The following is a 17,967-nucleotide window of genomic DNA, read 5'->3' on the forward strand; positions in this document are numbered from 1 at the left end:
AGGCACCTAAATTGGGTCTTGAAGGTGGATCCATCAAATAGGTGAAAATCTAAGTAAGAAACTCATTGCTGATATAAGGAATTGTGTGAGCAAAGGCAATGGAGATAAGAGAAGGCAGGAAGAAAATAGACCAGTTTAGTTAGAAGATAAGACTATAATGAAAAGTGGGTATAGGTTGGAACCAAAGTGTGGAGAAACTTGAATGCTAGGAACAGGTGTTTATATTTGATTTGGTGTTAGAGAAAAGAAACTGCAGAAGCTTTAAGACCATAATCAGAGTGATCTATTAGGAAAACTATCAGAGTAGCAGTGATAAATTGGAGGCAGGAAGACGTCAGTTATAATATTTATTACAATAGTAAAAATAAATACGAGAATAAATAAGTGCAGTTTAGAAGTGGAAAGGAGGGACTGGACTAGACAAATATTGTGGAGATAAAATTAAAACTTGGCAAATGACTGGGTATGTGTTGTGAGGGTTAATGTTAGGAAAGAATTAAATTTTAAGATACTTAAACTGAGCAATCAGGAGGATGGAGACACCATCAAGTGAAACAAAGAAATTGGGAGGAAGGATAAATTTTGGAGAACATGAGTTCAGCTTTTAACATTTGAATTTAAAGTACTGCCAAGCTACCCAAGGAGAGACATCTAGCAAAAGTTAGAGCTGTAAGGTAGAAGTTTTAGGGAGAGGTTGGGAAAAATACAGTTTGGGTTTCATCTGGAGAGGTGATAATTGAAAACAGGAATGGATGACATCATTAAATATAGGAAGAGAAGATATGAGGGGCAAGGACAGACATTTGGGAGACATCTACATTAAAATACCAGAGAAGAAACTAACAAAAGAGAAGCATGAGCAGCTATCGAGAAAGAGGGATTGCCCAAATAAGATAGAAAAATCAAGAAGGATTAGGATCTACAAGAAACCATTGAGTTTATATTTCTTAGTAACTGTGAAAAAAAGCTGTTTTAGTAGAGTAAGGAATACAGAAGCCATATTGCAAAGAAATGAATCAAAGAAGATAGCAAATGTAAATTCTTCTTTCTAGACTTTTGGCACTGAAGGGGAGGTAAGGTGATTGAGTTGATGATTTCAGTGAGTAGTAAGGACAAGGGAAACGTCTTTTAAAATAGAGACACAAGCCCATTGCAGGGAGTAGGGAAGTTGTGGAGGACCTGGTGCATGCAGATGGTAGATGATACTTTTATTTGCTTAAAGACTTTTGGAGGCTAACTCCTTTTCATATGTGCTTCACACCATCAGGGCCAAGAGTCAGTTGGAGCTGACAATATCAAGATATTGAACTTTTAGAATAAAAATAATTTTGGTTCACTCTCTTTCAATATCCTATTGATGATTTTAATTTTTTTCCTACATCATTGTCACTTCTTAATATTCCCATATATTAATACTCTCATTAAAAAAACTAAAAAAAAAAACATGTTGAACAAGGCCTTCCCCATCCTCTGACCCCCAACACACTAACCATCAGATAATGGCATTTACAGATATGCAGCTTTCCACACCTTTAGTCCATCATCTCTCTGCCAAGATAAGAAAGGCATATTTCAACATCAGTCTTCTGGAACCAAGACTGGTCATTTTAGTCACTTGAAATCACCTAGTATTTTTTCTTTTACACTCTAGTGGTGACTGTATTATCATTCTCTTGGTTATGTGACTGAATTTTCTGATCCATATTAAAAAGAACTCTGATGAATCCCCTTTTGATGTTATTCATAGGATCCTAGATGTTGAGTCGGAAAGTACCTCGGGAGTTATCTGCAGACCTTTAGGGAAAAAAGCAAAAGAACAGTTGTTAGTGGAGAATACTTAGTTGTGTACCTGAATGAGCAGAAACCACAAAGTTATAGTGACTGTTTTTATGACAAAGCTTTATATTTTTAATTCACCTCCACACTATGATACACATACATGCACACTGATGATCCTTCTTTGTAACAAGGGCAAACATTTAAGCAAGACAATGACACAGTGATAGCATCTGAAAAAGCTTGTATCTGTGTTCCCTACCTCTCTACAGGGGCAGAGTTTCATTAGCTTTCCTGGGCCAAGATTGCTCATTATAATCAATCAAAGTTGTACTTTCTTTCAGTTTTATTATTGCAGGATTGGGCCCTATAATAGGATGCTTTTCTTTTCAAAGAATTATAACAACTCTTTTCTTTTAAATCATGTAATGGTTTCACTCTATCTAGAGACACTATTGCATGTTCTGTATTACTGTCATTAACAAGAGTTGACTTTACAGAAGGTGCACAGTTTTAAGAGAGAGCAACTGATTAAACAACTGAAATGCTTAATGGGTTGCAGTATAATCCCTAGTTTGCCAGCAATAGTTTTACTGACTCAGATTCATCATCATAAAGGAGGAAACAGCCTCAAAGGCTAAACTGAATATTCATGAATACCTTAGGAAGCAAAGGGATAAATTTAGCACTCAGTAACTCAGTAACAATCATGAGTGATTTTAATGTGGCACCTGCACTCTGAAATGCCCCAAGCTGAGCCCAGATGAAAGGCAGGTGCTCATAATCTCTTACAATATGTCACCAGTACATTTTGTGGTTAAGTTCTGCCTTTGGACATTTTTTGCTCTTCGACCCCCTTATTATCCAAGATGTGATTAAAGGAAGGAAGAAAGGAAGGAAGGAAGGAAGGAAGGAAGGAAGGAAGAAAGGAAGGAAGGAAGGAGAGAAAGAAAGAAGGAAGAAAGGAAGGAAGGAGGGAAGAAGGGAAGAAAAAAGGAAAAGAGGGAGGAAGGAACGGAGGAAGAAAAGATTATCTATTTCAGGATTCCAGACTAGAACAGAAAAAGTAGGTAGAATTTCCCTAACATTTCCAAATTTGAGGGCATCATTGACAAGTTACTATCTGTATTATATTAGAGGTGATTTTAGAAAACTATTTGTGTCATTTGTGGTACTCCTGGGAAATTTTTCTTCATTCTTCTCCTCCATTAATTTTTTTTTAAGCCATGTTGGTGAGTGGTGGGAAGGTAAACACACTTGGGAGGTAGTTAAGTGAAAAGCTGCATAGATGCAACTTTCATTGCCAGCCTCCTGGGAGGAGTAAGGAAAGAGCAGGCACGTAGAGAAACTGCCCTCAGATAGCCTTTTGGCACCAGCCATGTTTGTCAAGTGCTCAGGGCAACTGAAATAGGGCACAAAAACTGGCTGGGATGCTTGCACTTCCTTTATCCTCTCCTTGGGCTACAATGTGGAAAGCACTTTATAAACTGTAAAGCACTATATCAGTGTGAATTATAATAATAATGCAAATCATCAACAATAATAATGAAAATTACAGGCACCTGATGGAACCCTACATAGAGCATAGATTTTGGAGTTAGGAAGATCTGAGAACAAATCCTTCCTCACATATACACTAGTTGTGTGACCCTGAGCAAATCACTTACCCCCATGAGCATAGGGATCATAAATCACATTTTCCTCACAGGAAACAAGTACTTACTGTGTGCCAAGCACTGTGTTCAACACTTTACAAATATTACTTTATTTCATTCTCACCAACAAACCAAGGAAATGGGTGCTATGATCATTATTTTACAGTTGAGAAAACTGAGGTAGATTGAGATTTAATGATGGCTGGTAACACAGTGGATAGAATGCCAGGCTTGGAGTCAGGAAGTCTCATCTTCATGAGTTGAAATCTGGGCTCAGACACTTACTAACTATGTGATCCTGGGAAAGTCACTTCACCCTGTTTGCTTTAATTTTCTTATCTATAAAATGAGCTGGAGAAAAAAATGGCAAACAACTCCAGTAACTTTGCCCACAAAACACCAAATGGGGTCACAAAGAGTTGGACACGACTGAAAAATGACTGAATAACAATACATATCATCAGGGAAAAGATACATAATCAGATGGAAAAGCATGAAAACAAATAATCTTTTAATTAAGAATTTATTATTATGCCAAAATGGAATTTACAAATTTGAAAAGTGAGAGAGTTCTTGACTAGCAGGAGATAAAGTATATTTACAAACAAGTAAACATAATTACATACAAAATGAATTTAGTGATGGAGAGGTCTTAATAATTTGAGAAATCAGGAAAAATTTCTTTTAAGTAGATACCACTTGAGCTGAGTCCAAAAGAGAACTAGGGGGTAAGTTGAGGACAAGAAAACTCTCCTGGCATGGAGGGAAGCTTTGTACAAAGTTATTGGGTCAGGAGATGGAATGTTGACTATGAGGAACAGTTAAGTAGGTCAGTATGGCTCAAGTATAGAGTGAATGAAGAGAAATAATGTGTAATCAATTTGGAAAGAAAGGCTGGAATCATTTTATGAAGGGTTTTAAATGCTAAGAAAAAGAGAGAGAGAAGAGAAAAGAATAGAAGAAAAAAAGAAAGGAGTTTACATTTGATTCTAAAAGTAAAAGGAAACCATTCAAGTTTCTTGAGCAGGGGTCACAGTCATATCTGTGCTTTAGGAATATCGATTTGATAAAATGAAGAATGGTTGAAAAGGTGGAGGTTGGTGAGTCTGTTATGAGTTTTTTGAGATACACTAAGCAAGAGGTATTGAGGACTTGGATTAAGGAGTTGTGGTACGAGTAGTTAAGTAGGTGATGTGAGAAACACTGAGGAGGTGGAATTGTGAAGTCTAGAAAGTGAATAGATATGGGCACTGGATGAAAATGAAGATTTCAGGATAATTCCTAGGTTGATTGGGGGAAAAAAAAGGTGATGCTCTAAGATGGAAATAGGAAAATAAGGAGAAGGTTTGGATTTAGGAGGAAAGCTAATGAATTCTGTTTTGAATATATTCTGTGTCTGAGGAGACACAGAGGAGAGGAGGGCCCAGGATAGAGTTGTGGGGCACAACCATGCATAAGGGTGACAATCCTGCAAAAGAGATCAAGAAGGATTAGTACTATGGATAAGAAGAGAAGAACCACAACTGAATGGTATCTTGAACACCTATGAAATAGAGAATACTCAAATGGAAAGTAGACCAAAAAGGTGAGTGTAAAAATCTATGGAGAGGTCTAGAAGAATGAAGAGTAAAAAAAGATTTAGCAATAAAAAGATGACTTGTGACCTTGGAGAAAGGAACAGATTGGAAGACCCTTGATGGGAGGTCTCAGATTTTTTCAGCTAACTTTGTCAACAGTTGATCTGCTAGGTGTCCATGAACATCATGCATTCTTCAGGATGAGCTTAACACATGAAATCCTCTCATGTGATTCAACTTTGATAATCAGCACCATCTCAATCTCCTCAAGTGCTGTTCCCTTATTTGGTGATTTACCTTTATAGGCACTTATTAAGCACCTACCCCGGTATGTATTCAGCACCTAGAGCAGACAGTTTTAATTGTTTTCTGTCAAGAAGCCCTTTGGCAGTGCAGTGAAGCTTATAAATAGTCTTTGGAATTAAGTTTTTAAGTGCATAAAATAAAATGCATAGAATTACAAAGGAAATCAATTATATTGGAATACAGATATCAAAATATTATAAATACAAGTTCATGGATCACAAGTTAAGAAACCCTAAGTCTAAAGGCAATTTCCCAAACTTTTCTTCAATGTCCTAAAATGTTTAACTTTGCTTCATAAAAACAGGTTACAAAACCATGCAGGGAAGTCAGAGATAGAGGTATTAGGCCTCTTCTTTTTCTCCCCAACCCCATTTAAAAGGACTGTACTCACATTTCTGTTTTTCTCGTTCTTCTATCAGGTCATTATAGACCCGTGAAAAAAGGTCTTCCTCAGATTTTGAACCATCTAAATAAACTAAGAGAAAAGAAAAAATGAGACATTGACCTGTTGAGCTCTTCAGGATTATGAAAACTTAAAAGGAGGCTTGTTTTAGGAAGCTGCTAAGAATATTAACAAAAAGGATGATGAATAATTGACTATTTCATTAAGCCAAGATTTCTACAGATAAAGATAGAAATTCCATGAGTATCTTTGTGGATGAATTGAGAATTGCTGAGGTCAGAATTCACCACTAGAGCCAGCTCTCTGGTGTTGAGCCTGTCCGAACCCAGTGTATAATCTGTTGCTGAGACTATATTTGAAGCCTTTCCAATTTAGCAGTATCAGCCTCAAAGACAGTTGTCACAGCTTTTGTCAAGACAGGATCACCTCTATACCCTTACTGGTTCATAAGAGTGAGACTTTAATGGAGAAATTTATTGTTGTCGTTATTGTTAAAAACAGAAACAATAGCTTTATAGCACACACATTATCTCATTTGATAAAATTGACATTTTTCTCTAATGCCAATGTACTTAAATAAAGAACACATGATTATAGCCATAAAAAAATCTATTTTAAATCAGCCAAGTCATCCAAGCAGAACCACAGCCAAGCTGACACAGCTGGTCATAAATCTCAGCTTACTATCTTGGAAGATGGAGAGAATTGGTTCAAAGATCTTCTTGCCAGGATAATTTATACTTTTTTAACATTTTATTTTATTTTGGGGGGGGGAGTGAGGCAGGAATGTTCATTAATTTGAATTTCATATGGATTTGTACTTTATGACTGATAAATGTGTTAAGTAAATTATGTAAAGCTTATTTGTCCGTTCTCTCCTTTGGACCTGAATAAGACAGATCTCTGTAATAATCTTTAGTGCTAAATCAATGAAATTGGAGTCTGGGGCATAAGGAGGTCATGGATCTCTCTCAGTAAATATTTAACATTAGAAAATATGTAGGGCTCTTCCTTTTTCTTAGTCTTCTGTGTGCTTCTGTTAGATTTGTTTCTCTATACCTTGCAAAATCAAATATTAAGAGGAGAGCCACAGGAAAGCCAGGCATAAACAAAACAAAGCAAATCTATCAAATGGCTTGTGCAGTGATTTTCATCTTTTCTGCAACTCCAAACCTGGACACAAGTCCATATTTAAGCTGAAGTTTACCTGCTTGATATCTGAGCATAAAAAGTTAAAAAAGGAGTGGTGGTTTATGGGAAAATGAGAGAAAAGAGAAACAGATTAAAGCAGATATTCTAGTTTGGGGATTATTATCATGATTCCACAAGCTGAGTAGTTGAAACAAACAAGAGGGGGGAAGGCTTAATTAAAAAAAAAAATTCAAAAGCTTCCTTTCATGACTTGGAATATAATTATCTTAAAAAAAAAAAAAAAAAAAAAAAAAAACTCAACCAGAGCAGAATTGCACATAAGGAAGGGTGTGAAGATGAAGGACTGGAAAATAAGTGAGAAATGAAAATATTTGTGAAAGGTGAGAAAAAAAGAAGAGGGTTGAGGGAGAGGGGATGGGGGTGGAAGAGGGAGAGAGAGGATGGAGAAATGAAAGAAAAAAAATCCTATTTAGTTTCAAGATCAGAACATAAACTATCATTTTGAAAGTAGGAGATAGAATAATTTATTTAAGTCGTTCTCTCATCACTCAACAATGTTTTAAGAACAGATTAAGGAAAAAATGCTTTTCCTGCATAATTCTCCTGTGCAGACATTTCTCTCCCCTGCTCCTCCTTCACCACTTTAAAATGGTAACAGTGGTTGCCATCAGAGACTTCTTGGAAGAGTATTCTTTAATACTGCTAGGACTAATGGTTATAGGAAGAGAAGGGGAATACCCATCCCCCTACTTCTATTCACTGTCTTTTTATCACCTCTTACTAACAAAAATTTTTATTTGTATAATAGTTTAAGATTTACAAATTGCATTTTCTCACAACTCTGTGAGTTAGCAAGTACGAATACACACATATATAATAATTATTATATATTATGTGTATGAATATAACAGATATCACAGATTAAGAAACTGAGGGCCAGCATGTTTAAATAACTTGTACAGCATCACACAACTATTAAGCAACAGACTTCAACTTGAATGAGGTCCTTTTATCTTCAGATTTCGAAGTTATTTCTACTCTCCTCTGTTTCCTGAATTGGGCATTCAGGGCTGCCCTAATGTTAATTGGCTTTTGGCAAGAGTCAGAACACTAGGAACAGAGACCAAAATAGCCAGCGTCCTAGAAACAAGGTGATGAAGCCTAAAGGGCAATACTATTTTGGCCATGAGGTAAAAGTTATCCATGGTAAAGCTGTCCAGAAAAATCTCCTTAAGAGAGAAAATTACTAAATTTTATCTTCTCATTTAAGGAGAAATGATTTTAGAAAATACATTGACCAGAAAGAAATAGCAATAAGTATCAACATATGAAGATAATTAAGAACACTATCTTTGTAGTTGGACTAAATTTAGACTAATTTCTGTTTTGGACAGCAAATTATAAAAGGGCTGGTTAAGGCTTTGGCTTCTTTCTCCCTAAAAGTCTCTTTTTACTCTCTAGTAGCACTGGTCAGGGAGATAATGGTTTTAGGATAACAGGAGAGAATAGAATTATCACATACCTATATTCCTTTTGATGTCTTCTATTTCTCTTCTGTGTTTTAAATACATTGGCCACACATGCGCATCAAAGTATCCTGGAGGATCTGGTGGTTCGTAGACCCTGGTGCTATTAAAAAAAAAATATGGTAGGTTTTATAGATACATGTATATATGTGTGTGTGTGTGTGTATGTTCATATGTTCATATATAGGCACATATTCAATTATGCAAATTGGTATATGCTAAGTGGAATGTAAATGGTCAGAAAAGAGAAGGGTCCTTAAAAAGTTCCTCTTCCAATGGTCTTAGCACTGAGAATTAAAATCACATGCCCAATGAAATAATAGGCCCAAATCTTCCTGATTCCAAGACCAGCTGCTATTTGCTATCATGCTTTCTCTCCTTTTCCCCTATTTATATAAAATAAATGATTAATACCAGGATATATTTTTGAAGATATAGTTGAGATACTGTTTAGGGGTATGAAAGCTATAAAACATACCTTAATAAAATAGCTTTAATGGACATTAATTTATCCCAAATATAATTTTTCCAAACTGGTTTCTGACACGAAAGAAATTTTAATAATTAAAAAGTTTTGTGTATTATTATTTAAAACAGTGAAAAATTCATAAAGCACCCTAATTATTAGATCAGTTTAAAAATTCATGACAGATATGATCCTATGAGTATAGTCTCTACAACATACTGTATCATATTGTCCAAGGACCAGCCACATTAGTTATGGAAAGACTCATTCCCAGCAACTGGGATAAGAGGTAATGTATTCAAAGGCTGTGAAAGTCTACCAAATTTATTAACATTAATCAACAGTCATCTCTTTTTTCCCCCCTTTGGTAATCTGTAAAAGAAAATTCTGATTATTCCCAAGGTAGAAATAAAAGTATCAATATAAGAAGGTAACTAAAAATATTAACTTTTTAGGTTTGACTAAATTTAGACTAATTTGTGTTTATAATTTACAATATAAATTATAAATGGCCTGGTAAAGACTTTGGCTTTTTTCTCCCTAAAAGTCCCCTTCTATGCCCCAGTAATATTGATGAGGTCTGTTCCTGGTAAGGGAAGTAATGGTTTTAGGAAACAAAGGGAGAGCAGAAGTATAGTCCCTCCTTTCCCCTGACACTTCTCTGTTCGTCTGAATTTGGAGCTGCCCAATGGCCATTTTCCTTTCTTTGTGTGACTCTTTTGCTTCTCCCTGATCCACTCTAAAGAATGGATGTTAGAAAATACTGACTATACATCAAAATTTAAAAGTGATAAAATAAAAAAATATATAAATGGAATTAATCAGGTATAATTCTTTTATTGCAGAAGATTTCAGCTTCTCTTTGTATTACTACCACTTGGACGCCATTTTATCATAGTTACTAGGGCTGCTCTTACTCTCTATTGTATAGTTAGTATTGTTTTTAATTTTTATTTTGGTGATCCTTCCTCCATGCCTTAACAGACAGTCTTCATGAATTACTATGGCTAAAACAATTCATCCCTGATAGGTGACTCCCTGGTAATGATGCATCTTTCCATACTTATCTGGGCTAATCCTCAGATGATTAGACAACTATTAAGAAAACCAAAATTGTGTCTCAGAGCAAATGCAGACTGAAGAAAAATAAATAAGACCTGGGGTAGAAGAGTGGTATAAACACCTCCAGGCTAGCTCCACTGAAACAGTAAGCGGAGAGTCCTGAGGATAGTTGGCGTGTAACATAGCCTCAGCCTAAACTACAGAACTTTTACCTCTGGGACAGTGTGAGGAATGGGGTAGGGTGGGTGGGGAAGTCTGAATCTGGGAAGATTGAGAAAACTTCTCCTGGTAAGCAATGCCAGGCCTCCCTGTGCTGCTTAGATTCGGTCCTAGGTGAGATGGAACCAACAGCTCTGGTAAGTGCAGAAGGAGCAGGGCAGGTAGCTGGTGGCTGTGAGCATTTACAGGAGGATAAAGTTCTTGGTTTGGGGGTCCAGACTAGAGTAGATAACTGAAGAAGGATCTAAAGGCAGAGGTGCAATTCCCCCACTCCAAGACTACAGGTGATTACACTAACAAACTCATTAAATAAAAAAGAAAAAATGAGCAGGCAAAAGAGAAAGAACCCATTTATAGGAAGGTACTATGGGAATAGGGAAAACCTGGAGTTGATCTTCAAAGGAGGATACTGAAGTAAAAAAAAAAAAAGCCTCTTCTGTCCCAAAGTATAATGTTAAATGATTACCTGCCCAAAAAAGAATTCATAGAGGAACTCAAAAAAAAAAAAAAAAAAAAAAAAAAAAAAAAAAACCTTTAAAATTAAATGAGAGAGAATAAGGAATAATTTTTTTAAAAAAGAACAATCCAAGAAAAACAAGTTAATTATGAAAAGAAAATCAATCAATTAGAAAAGGAGATTGAGGCTTAAGGAAGAAAATGACTCTGAAAATTAGAATTGGGCAAGAGGAAGCCAGTGAAGTTATAAGAGATCAAGAAACAATAAAACAAAATACCAAGAATGAAAAAATAGAAGAGAATGTGAAATATCACTTGAAAGTTATAACCAAAAAAAGAACCTCGATATAATAATATAAGAAATAATTAAAGAAAATTGTCCTGAAGTGATAGGAGGGGAAATTGAAATAGAAAAAATTCACTGATCACTACTGAAAGAGATTCTATGAGGAAAACATATAGGAACATCACTGCTAAATTTTGAAACTGCCAGATCAAAGAAAAAATTTTACAAACAACAACAGCAAAACAACTCAAATATGCTGCAGCTAGAATTAGAATCACACAACATCCATCAGCAGTTACAATAAAAGACTGCAGATCCTGGAATCCTCTACAATGATAATTAAAAGCTCTACGATTGTGGCTAAAACTATTATATCCATCAAAATTAAGGATAATACTGAATGGAAAAAAAAGGGACATTCAATGAACTGTCAGATTTTCAAGATTTTCTTTCAAACAAACTTGAACTGAATCAAAAATCTGACATATAAGAATCAACATCAAACACTAATTTTTAGGAACTCAATAAAGACAAACTGTTTCATGTTTTTTATGTGGAAATATAAACCATATTTAATTGGGTAGCTCAAAAGAAGATTGGGATAGAGCTGAACATAGTGTGACTCTAAAAAGCAAAACCATGTAGGAAAAGGTAAAAACAGTAATTATGATATATAAACGAGGTGCAAGAGCAAGAACAGACAGATGAATTAGATGTTCTGACATTCTGCTCACATTGGGAATAGGCTAAAGAGGGAAGAATGTGCACATACACATGTGCACACACAAATATATTTACTTAGAAAGATATAATGCCCATTAAAATCTATTAAATAAGAGGGGGGAGAGAACAGGATAAAGTAGAATATAGAAGGTGTATAGTTCAATAGAGAATAGGTTTATAGATTAATAAGAAATGGCTAAACAGGGAGGGAAAGAGTAGGGAGAGAACTCAGGAGGGATCCTTTGGAGAGTGATAGGTGGGAGGGTAAGTAATAAATAGCAAGGCAAGTTAGCAGGTAGAAGTAAAGTAAAAGCTATCAGGATGGGAAATAAGAGATAATGAATATGTAAGTATATGTATATGTGTGTGTGAATGTTTACATAAATATATCTGTGCTTAATTGCAACCTACTTGGGGAAGATGGAAGTAAAGAAAAGGGAAAAAAAAAAGAATAAAGTAAAAAGTACACAGTAAGCAACAAAAGAAAATACAAAGAAACAAAGATGGACAGTTCTGAATACAATGTGTTCTATTATTACATCTGCTATCTTGAAAAGAAAATTTGTTACATATTTTGAATCCTCTCTTATGCTGTGAACATGACAATTTTTTTTTCATTTTCTATTTAAGTTTTAAATTAAAAAAAAAAAAAAAGATGTGGTAGAAGATGAGGACTCAGGAGGGAACATGAGAGAAATCCAGCTTTAGGGAAACTAAGTATCACCAAAGTCAGAGCAGAATGATCTTAAACTATGTGATTCAAAGATTTCTGCCAGATAGGTGCTGGCACCAGCTCCAATTGACAGCATTTGCACTTTGGTAATTAACAAGTGCTATAAACCATAGTTTCATTTATTTATTTATCTGTTTGTTCATTATTAATTTATTTAAATTAGGGTGGCATTTATTTATTTACTTAATTTATTAATTTACTGAAGCATGTAGATTTAAGGAAGTGACAGAGAAAATATTAATAACACAAATGAAACTTAAAAGTATATTGGGCATCCTTTTATTTCTCTCTGGAGAGCCAGTTAAGCATTTATCAGTACATCAATATTCTTGATTTTAACATATTATAACTATGAATTTTAGGTTTACAGGCTAAAGAATAAGAAAGAAAAAGCTTTTGCAGGAGTCCCTGAATGAACATCATTTTAAATTCAGCCTTGTTAATGAATAGACAGCAGGAATCAAAACAAACTAACCTAACCAAAACTTTTCTCTCTTTAGAGCCAAAAGCTAGAATTTCTCTATATCATAAATGGTGACATATATAACAAGTACCTTCAAGTAAAGATTTGAAAGAGGTGATTGAAAAATACTAATTGATGATCAAGTATTTTTACACACACACACACACCCCAGAGAAAACTTATATAGATGACAATGCAGAGAAAGTAATTTTAAATCTTACCTTCTTCTTCGTTTGCACTCTTCATATGGAATGGTCAAAAAATAGCTTCTATTCCATACAGTATCAAGAGGCCTAAGATGAAAACATATTTAGTTCTCAAGTTTTCTTTGTCTATTTGAATCAATAGTAGGATGGTATGCTTACTTATAATTATATAGAAGGAAACCTTCAATAATTAAAATAGGGATTTCTTCAGCACTTTTCAAGTCGTCTGATTCTAGGGAATTTTGGGGTTTTTTTATCCAGGAGTAGACAGCAGACATCAGTGTTTCCATATTGAGAGCTTCAAGTTCTGAAAATATAAAATATAAGAGTGATGATGAATTTCTGGGGCTTTGTAAGTATCACAGAAATAACATCATTTTATTTGCTCTTTAAAAAATGAATATCAGCGCAGCTAGGTGGCCCAGTGGATAGAGCAGGAGCCCTGAAGTCAGGAGGACCCGAATTCAAATCTGACCTCAGACACTTAACACTTCCTAGTGTGTGACTCTGGGCAAAAAAAAAAAAAAAAAGAATATCATCAAACAATTTAAGCGCCACATTTGGAATTTTAGTATCTTTTGTGAGGAATGGATTTTGCAAGTCTGTATTTGTACAAAGGAAATGTATCTAGAATCTATAAAGTTGAAAGGATGAATTTAAATATGAAACATTTTGAAAGAAAACATTTATAAACAATAGTGTAACTCAGACATTAATTTGTACAACCCCAGTAAAACTTCACCCATTAGAATAAAATGCATTATTGCCCCCAAATTAGAAAAAGGAGTCTTTGTTCTACAAAATTAACTAAAAATGAAGCATGGGGGAGGGGAGGAAAGAAAGGAAAATAGTTTTTTTTCCTGTTCTAGAATAAATTACTTGTAATATTAGTGAAAACTTGGGAAATAAGTAACTTAATTCAACTTTGTAAAAAGTAAATCAAAAACTATGTTATTAGAAATTTCAATGTCAACTATTAAAACTAATTTTTTCTAGCTTTATTAAAATAATAACAATAAATGTCAAAAAGTTGAAATTTGAAGCTAAATCCTTTGACACTAATTTGTATATATTTTTTTCCCTCTGCCGCACTGTCTTTAAAAGCATGTGAGATCTATTTATCTGAGACAACTGAACTTATAAAGAGGAAAAGGAATTCTCTGCAATTTTTTAAAAATAAGTTTTTATTGATATCATTTGCTTTTAAAAAAAAAAAAATCAAAATTTCCTCCAATGTCCTTCCCCTCTTAGCCATCCATCCCCTCTTTTACTCTTTTGAGTATAAAGCAATCCAGGTCCCACTTTTGTTCAGTAACTATTGAGATCTTGCTTCAGAACTGTGAGAAGGGATCAGGTTCACACTGAGACCAAAGTAAAAACTCAAGGCTGAAAAAAAAGTTAAATGACCTGTGGAGGGTCACACAGCTAGTTATAATCAAGGCAGGGCTTGAATTCAGGTATTTCAAATTCAGAGCTTTAACATTAATACTTTATATAAGTTCCCTGAATCGATATTGTATGAATGGATACAGAGGTGACTTCAGAGTTAGGAAAACTTGAGTTCAAGTCCTGTTTCTGGTAACAAACTGGCTGTATGGTACTTATCCCCTCAGTGCTCCAGGCAGTACTATAGTTCTATAGTAGAGGAGGGGCCAACTTCCAATAATGAAAATTCAAATGAATTCCAATGAGGGAATTTCTTCCTTGGGAGTTTCTCACATCAATGAAATCATCATTCTAGTCAAAAAAAATAAAAATTTCCGATGAAGGTAAGTGAGGAAGGAATCTGTTGTTTTAGCATACTAGATCTTACAGTAACAGCGGGCAGGGACAATTCTAACAGCTTTAGGGCAGAAAAAATTGCTTGTGGTTAAGTCCCCAAAAGGATCTCTGAAAACAGTTGCACAAAACCACTGACGCTTAGGGACAATGCACCCTTCACCTTGCAAACAGAGCCCTACTTTAACAAAGAATTAAAAGTCAAGTAATAGGCTGGAAAATGAATAAACAACAGAAAAGTTTTCTAACCAAAGGAAGTTACTATGATGACAAGGAAGATCAAAACACACACTGGAAGAAGATAACAAAGTCAAAGTTCCTGTATCCAAAGTCTCCAAGAAAAATAAGAATTGATCTCGAGCTACAGAAGCTTAAAAGGAATTTTGAAAATTTAAGTAAGAGAGACAGAGGAAAAATTAGGAAAAGAATTGAGAATAGTGCAAAAGGAAATACAAAAAGCTAATGAGGAGAATGCCTTAAAAAGCTAAATGGGAAAGGAGGTACAAAAGCTAACTGAGGAAAATAATTCCCTAAAAATTAGAATTGAGTAAATGGAAGCTAATGACTTTGTGAGAAAATCAAGATACAATAAAGCAAAACAAACAAAGAAATAAAAATGGGGGCAGCTAGGTAGTGCAGTAAATAGAGTACCATCCCTGAAGTTAGGAGGATCTCAGACACAACATTTCCTAACTGTGTGACCCTGGGCAAGTTGCTTAACCCCAATTGCCTCAGCAAAAAAAAAAAAAAAAAAAAAAAAAGTGAAGTATCTCATTGGAAAAGCAACTTACCTGGAAAACATCTAGGAGACATCATTTAGAAATTATTAGTCTACCTGAAAGTCATGATCAATTTACAAAAAAGGAATCTGGACATCATCTTTCAAGATATTATCATGGAAAACTATCCTGATATTCTAGAAGTAGGGGATAAAAATAGAAATTTAAAGGATCTACTTATCACCTCCTGAAAGAGATCTCCAATATTAAAGGCAAATTCCAGAACTCCCAGGTCAAGGAGAAAATACTGCAAGCATCCAGAAGTTGAGTCATGCTGATATGCATTAAAAATAAGGGGATTGATATAATTTGCCTTTCATGTGGGTTTGTGCTAGCATTAGGAGGATGGGCAAAGGGTTGACTATGCTTCATTTCCTTATGACAAATAACTCTTTGGTTGCTGGGTCACTTAACCCACATTGTTCATCATAAAACCCAATAACTCAAAGCTTATGACTGTAGCTAATGTTTTCAATTTTTAAAAAGTTGCATTTTTTTGCATTGTTGATGGAGTTGTGAAATGGAAAATGTGAAATGTGGAACTATGTCCAAATGGCTATCAAATTGTGCATATCCTTTGATCCAGCAGTGTCTCCCAAAGAGATAATAAAAAAGGGAAAGGGACCCCACATGTGTGAAAATGTTTGTGGCAGTCCTTTTTGTAGTGGCAAGAAACTGGAAACTGCGTGAATATCCATCAGTTGGAGAATGGCTGAATAAATAAATCATGGTATATGATTATAATGGAATGTTATGGTTGTGTAAGAAATGATGAGCAAGCTGATTTCAGAAAATCCTGGAAAACCTTACATGAACTGATGAAAAGTAAAGTAAGCAGAATCAAGAAAACATTGTACACAGCAATAAGAGTATATGATGATCAATTGTGATGGACTTGGCTCATTTCAATAATGAAGTGATTCAAGGCAATGGTAATAGACTTGTGATGGAAAGTAAAATCCACACACAGAGAGAGAACTTATGGAGGCTGAATGTGGATCAGAATACACTATTTTAAACTTTTGTTTGATTGTTTTTTTTTCCTTTCTCATGTTTTTTCCCCCCCTTTTGATCTGATTTTTCTTGTGCAGCATGATGAATATGGAAATAAGTTTAGAGTAATTGCACATATTAAACCTATATTAGATTATTTGCTGTCTTGGGGAGGAGGAAAAGGAAGAGAGATGGAGAAAAATTTGGAACACAAGGTTTTGCAGGGATGAATGATGAAAACTATCTTGGCACGTATTTTGAAAAATAAAATATTATTTAAAAAAGTTATATTTTTGTTTTTCCATTATAAACTTTTATTTTCTTGGGAGAAAAATTAGACTCTTCTGTTTAATTATTCATGTTATGCTTAATTAATTTATGCTATGATTCATGTTACAAAGATAATTCTTTTGCTTTCCAGGACAAAGCAAAGTACTGAGCAATGATCCATCAGCACATGTACCATTACAAATTCAGAAAATGATTATAGATATAGATATAGATTTGTATATGATTATACAAATGGGGGAAAATAATCTTTGAGGTCATAAAAGTTCAACCCCTTCATTTTAGAGAGGAGGAAACTAATACTCAGAGATATTATTTGCTTTGCTTGGGGCCACATAGATAATGTGTTAGATGTAAGATTTTAATCCAGATCTAACTAACACTTGAGCCATTATATCACACTACTCCTTTCACAGCAACAAACCAGAGAGGAGAAATTTGGCCTGAGGCAGAACTGGGGGAATGTATGAGACATAATAATGCAAACAAAGAGTGAAATTCTGACTCCTAAGGACAGAATTAACTTCATTCTGTATAGTCTGAATTTCTTTTTAGAAAGATTCCACAAGCTAAAATACAAACACACAATTAGGCTCACTTCCTACCTTCTAATAAGCTCTTGAGTGGATCCTAGAAAAAAATGGAGGAGCAACAGGGGAAAATGCCTTTGTTTCAGCTAGAGATTTCAACAAGGAATCTAAACTTAGAATTCCTTTACTGCTTTTTATTAGATTTTAGCCTTCCTGGCTGGCTAAATCTTTGAGGGAGATTTCCCACAGTTTGATTTCTGGCTAAGGAAGAAGAAATGAGGAAGAACTTTGGTTCTAATTCAATAGTTATTAAATATAAGAAAGAAATTATCATTTATCATTCTATATACACATATATGTATGTATGTATACACACACACACCCATATATGAAGGAAATGAGAAAACTTTTATTCCAATCTCACCTAAACAGCCATTGCAGTGATTTCTAGAATTGTAATCATGAAAACCTGAGTTCAAATTCCGCTTCATTCACTTACTAGCTATATGATCCTGGGCAAGTTGCTTAATTACTAAGTTTTTACTTGCCTCAGTTTCCTCATCTGTAAAATGGGGATTGACTAGGTGGT

At 34.7% G+C, this 17,967-nt stretch overlaps 1 protein-coding gene across 1 annotated transcript in view; it reads right to left on the reverse strand.

Annotated features, from left to right (window-relative positions):
* Positions 1-396: 396 nt before the first annotated feature.
* The window catches only part of NMRK1 (nicotinamide riboside kinase 1), a 33,550-nt gene continuing 15,979 nt past the window's right edge, over positions 397-17,967 (reverse strand). The window contains exons 5-9 of the mRNA XM_012542880.3: positions 13,169-13,316; positions 13,025-13,096; positions 8,392-8,498; positions 5,706-5,789; positions 397-1,794 (exon numbers count right to left, since the gene is read on the reverse strand). Coding sequence (XP_012398334.1) covers positions 1,742-1,794; positions 5,706-5,789; positions 8,392-8,498; positions 13,025-13,096; positions 13,169-13,316 — 464 coding nt within the window. The 3' untranslated portion in view covers positions 397-1,741. The remainder of the gene's footprint in view (positions 1,795-5,705; positions 5,790-8,391; positions 8,499-13,024; positions 13,097-13,168; positions 13,317-17,967) is intronic.

This window comes from Sarcophilus harrisii, chromosome 1 (genome assembly GCF_902635505.1).
Source record: "Sarcophilus harrisii chromosome 1, mSarHar1.11, whole genome shotgun sequence".
Classification (NCBI taxonomy): Eukaryota; Metazoa; Chordata; class Mammalia; order Dasyuromorphia; family Dasyuridae; genus Sarcophilus; species Sarcophilus harrisii.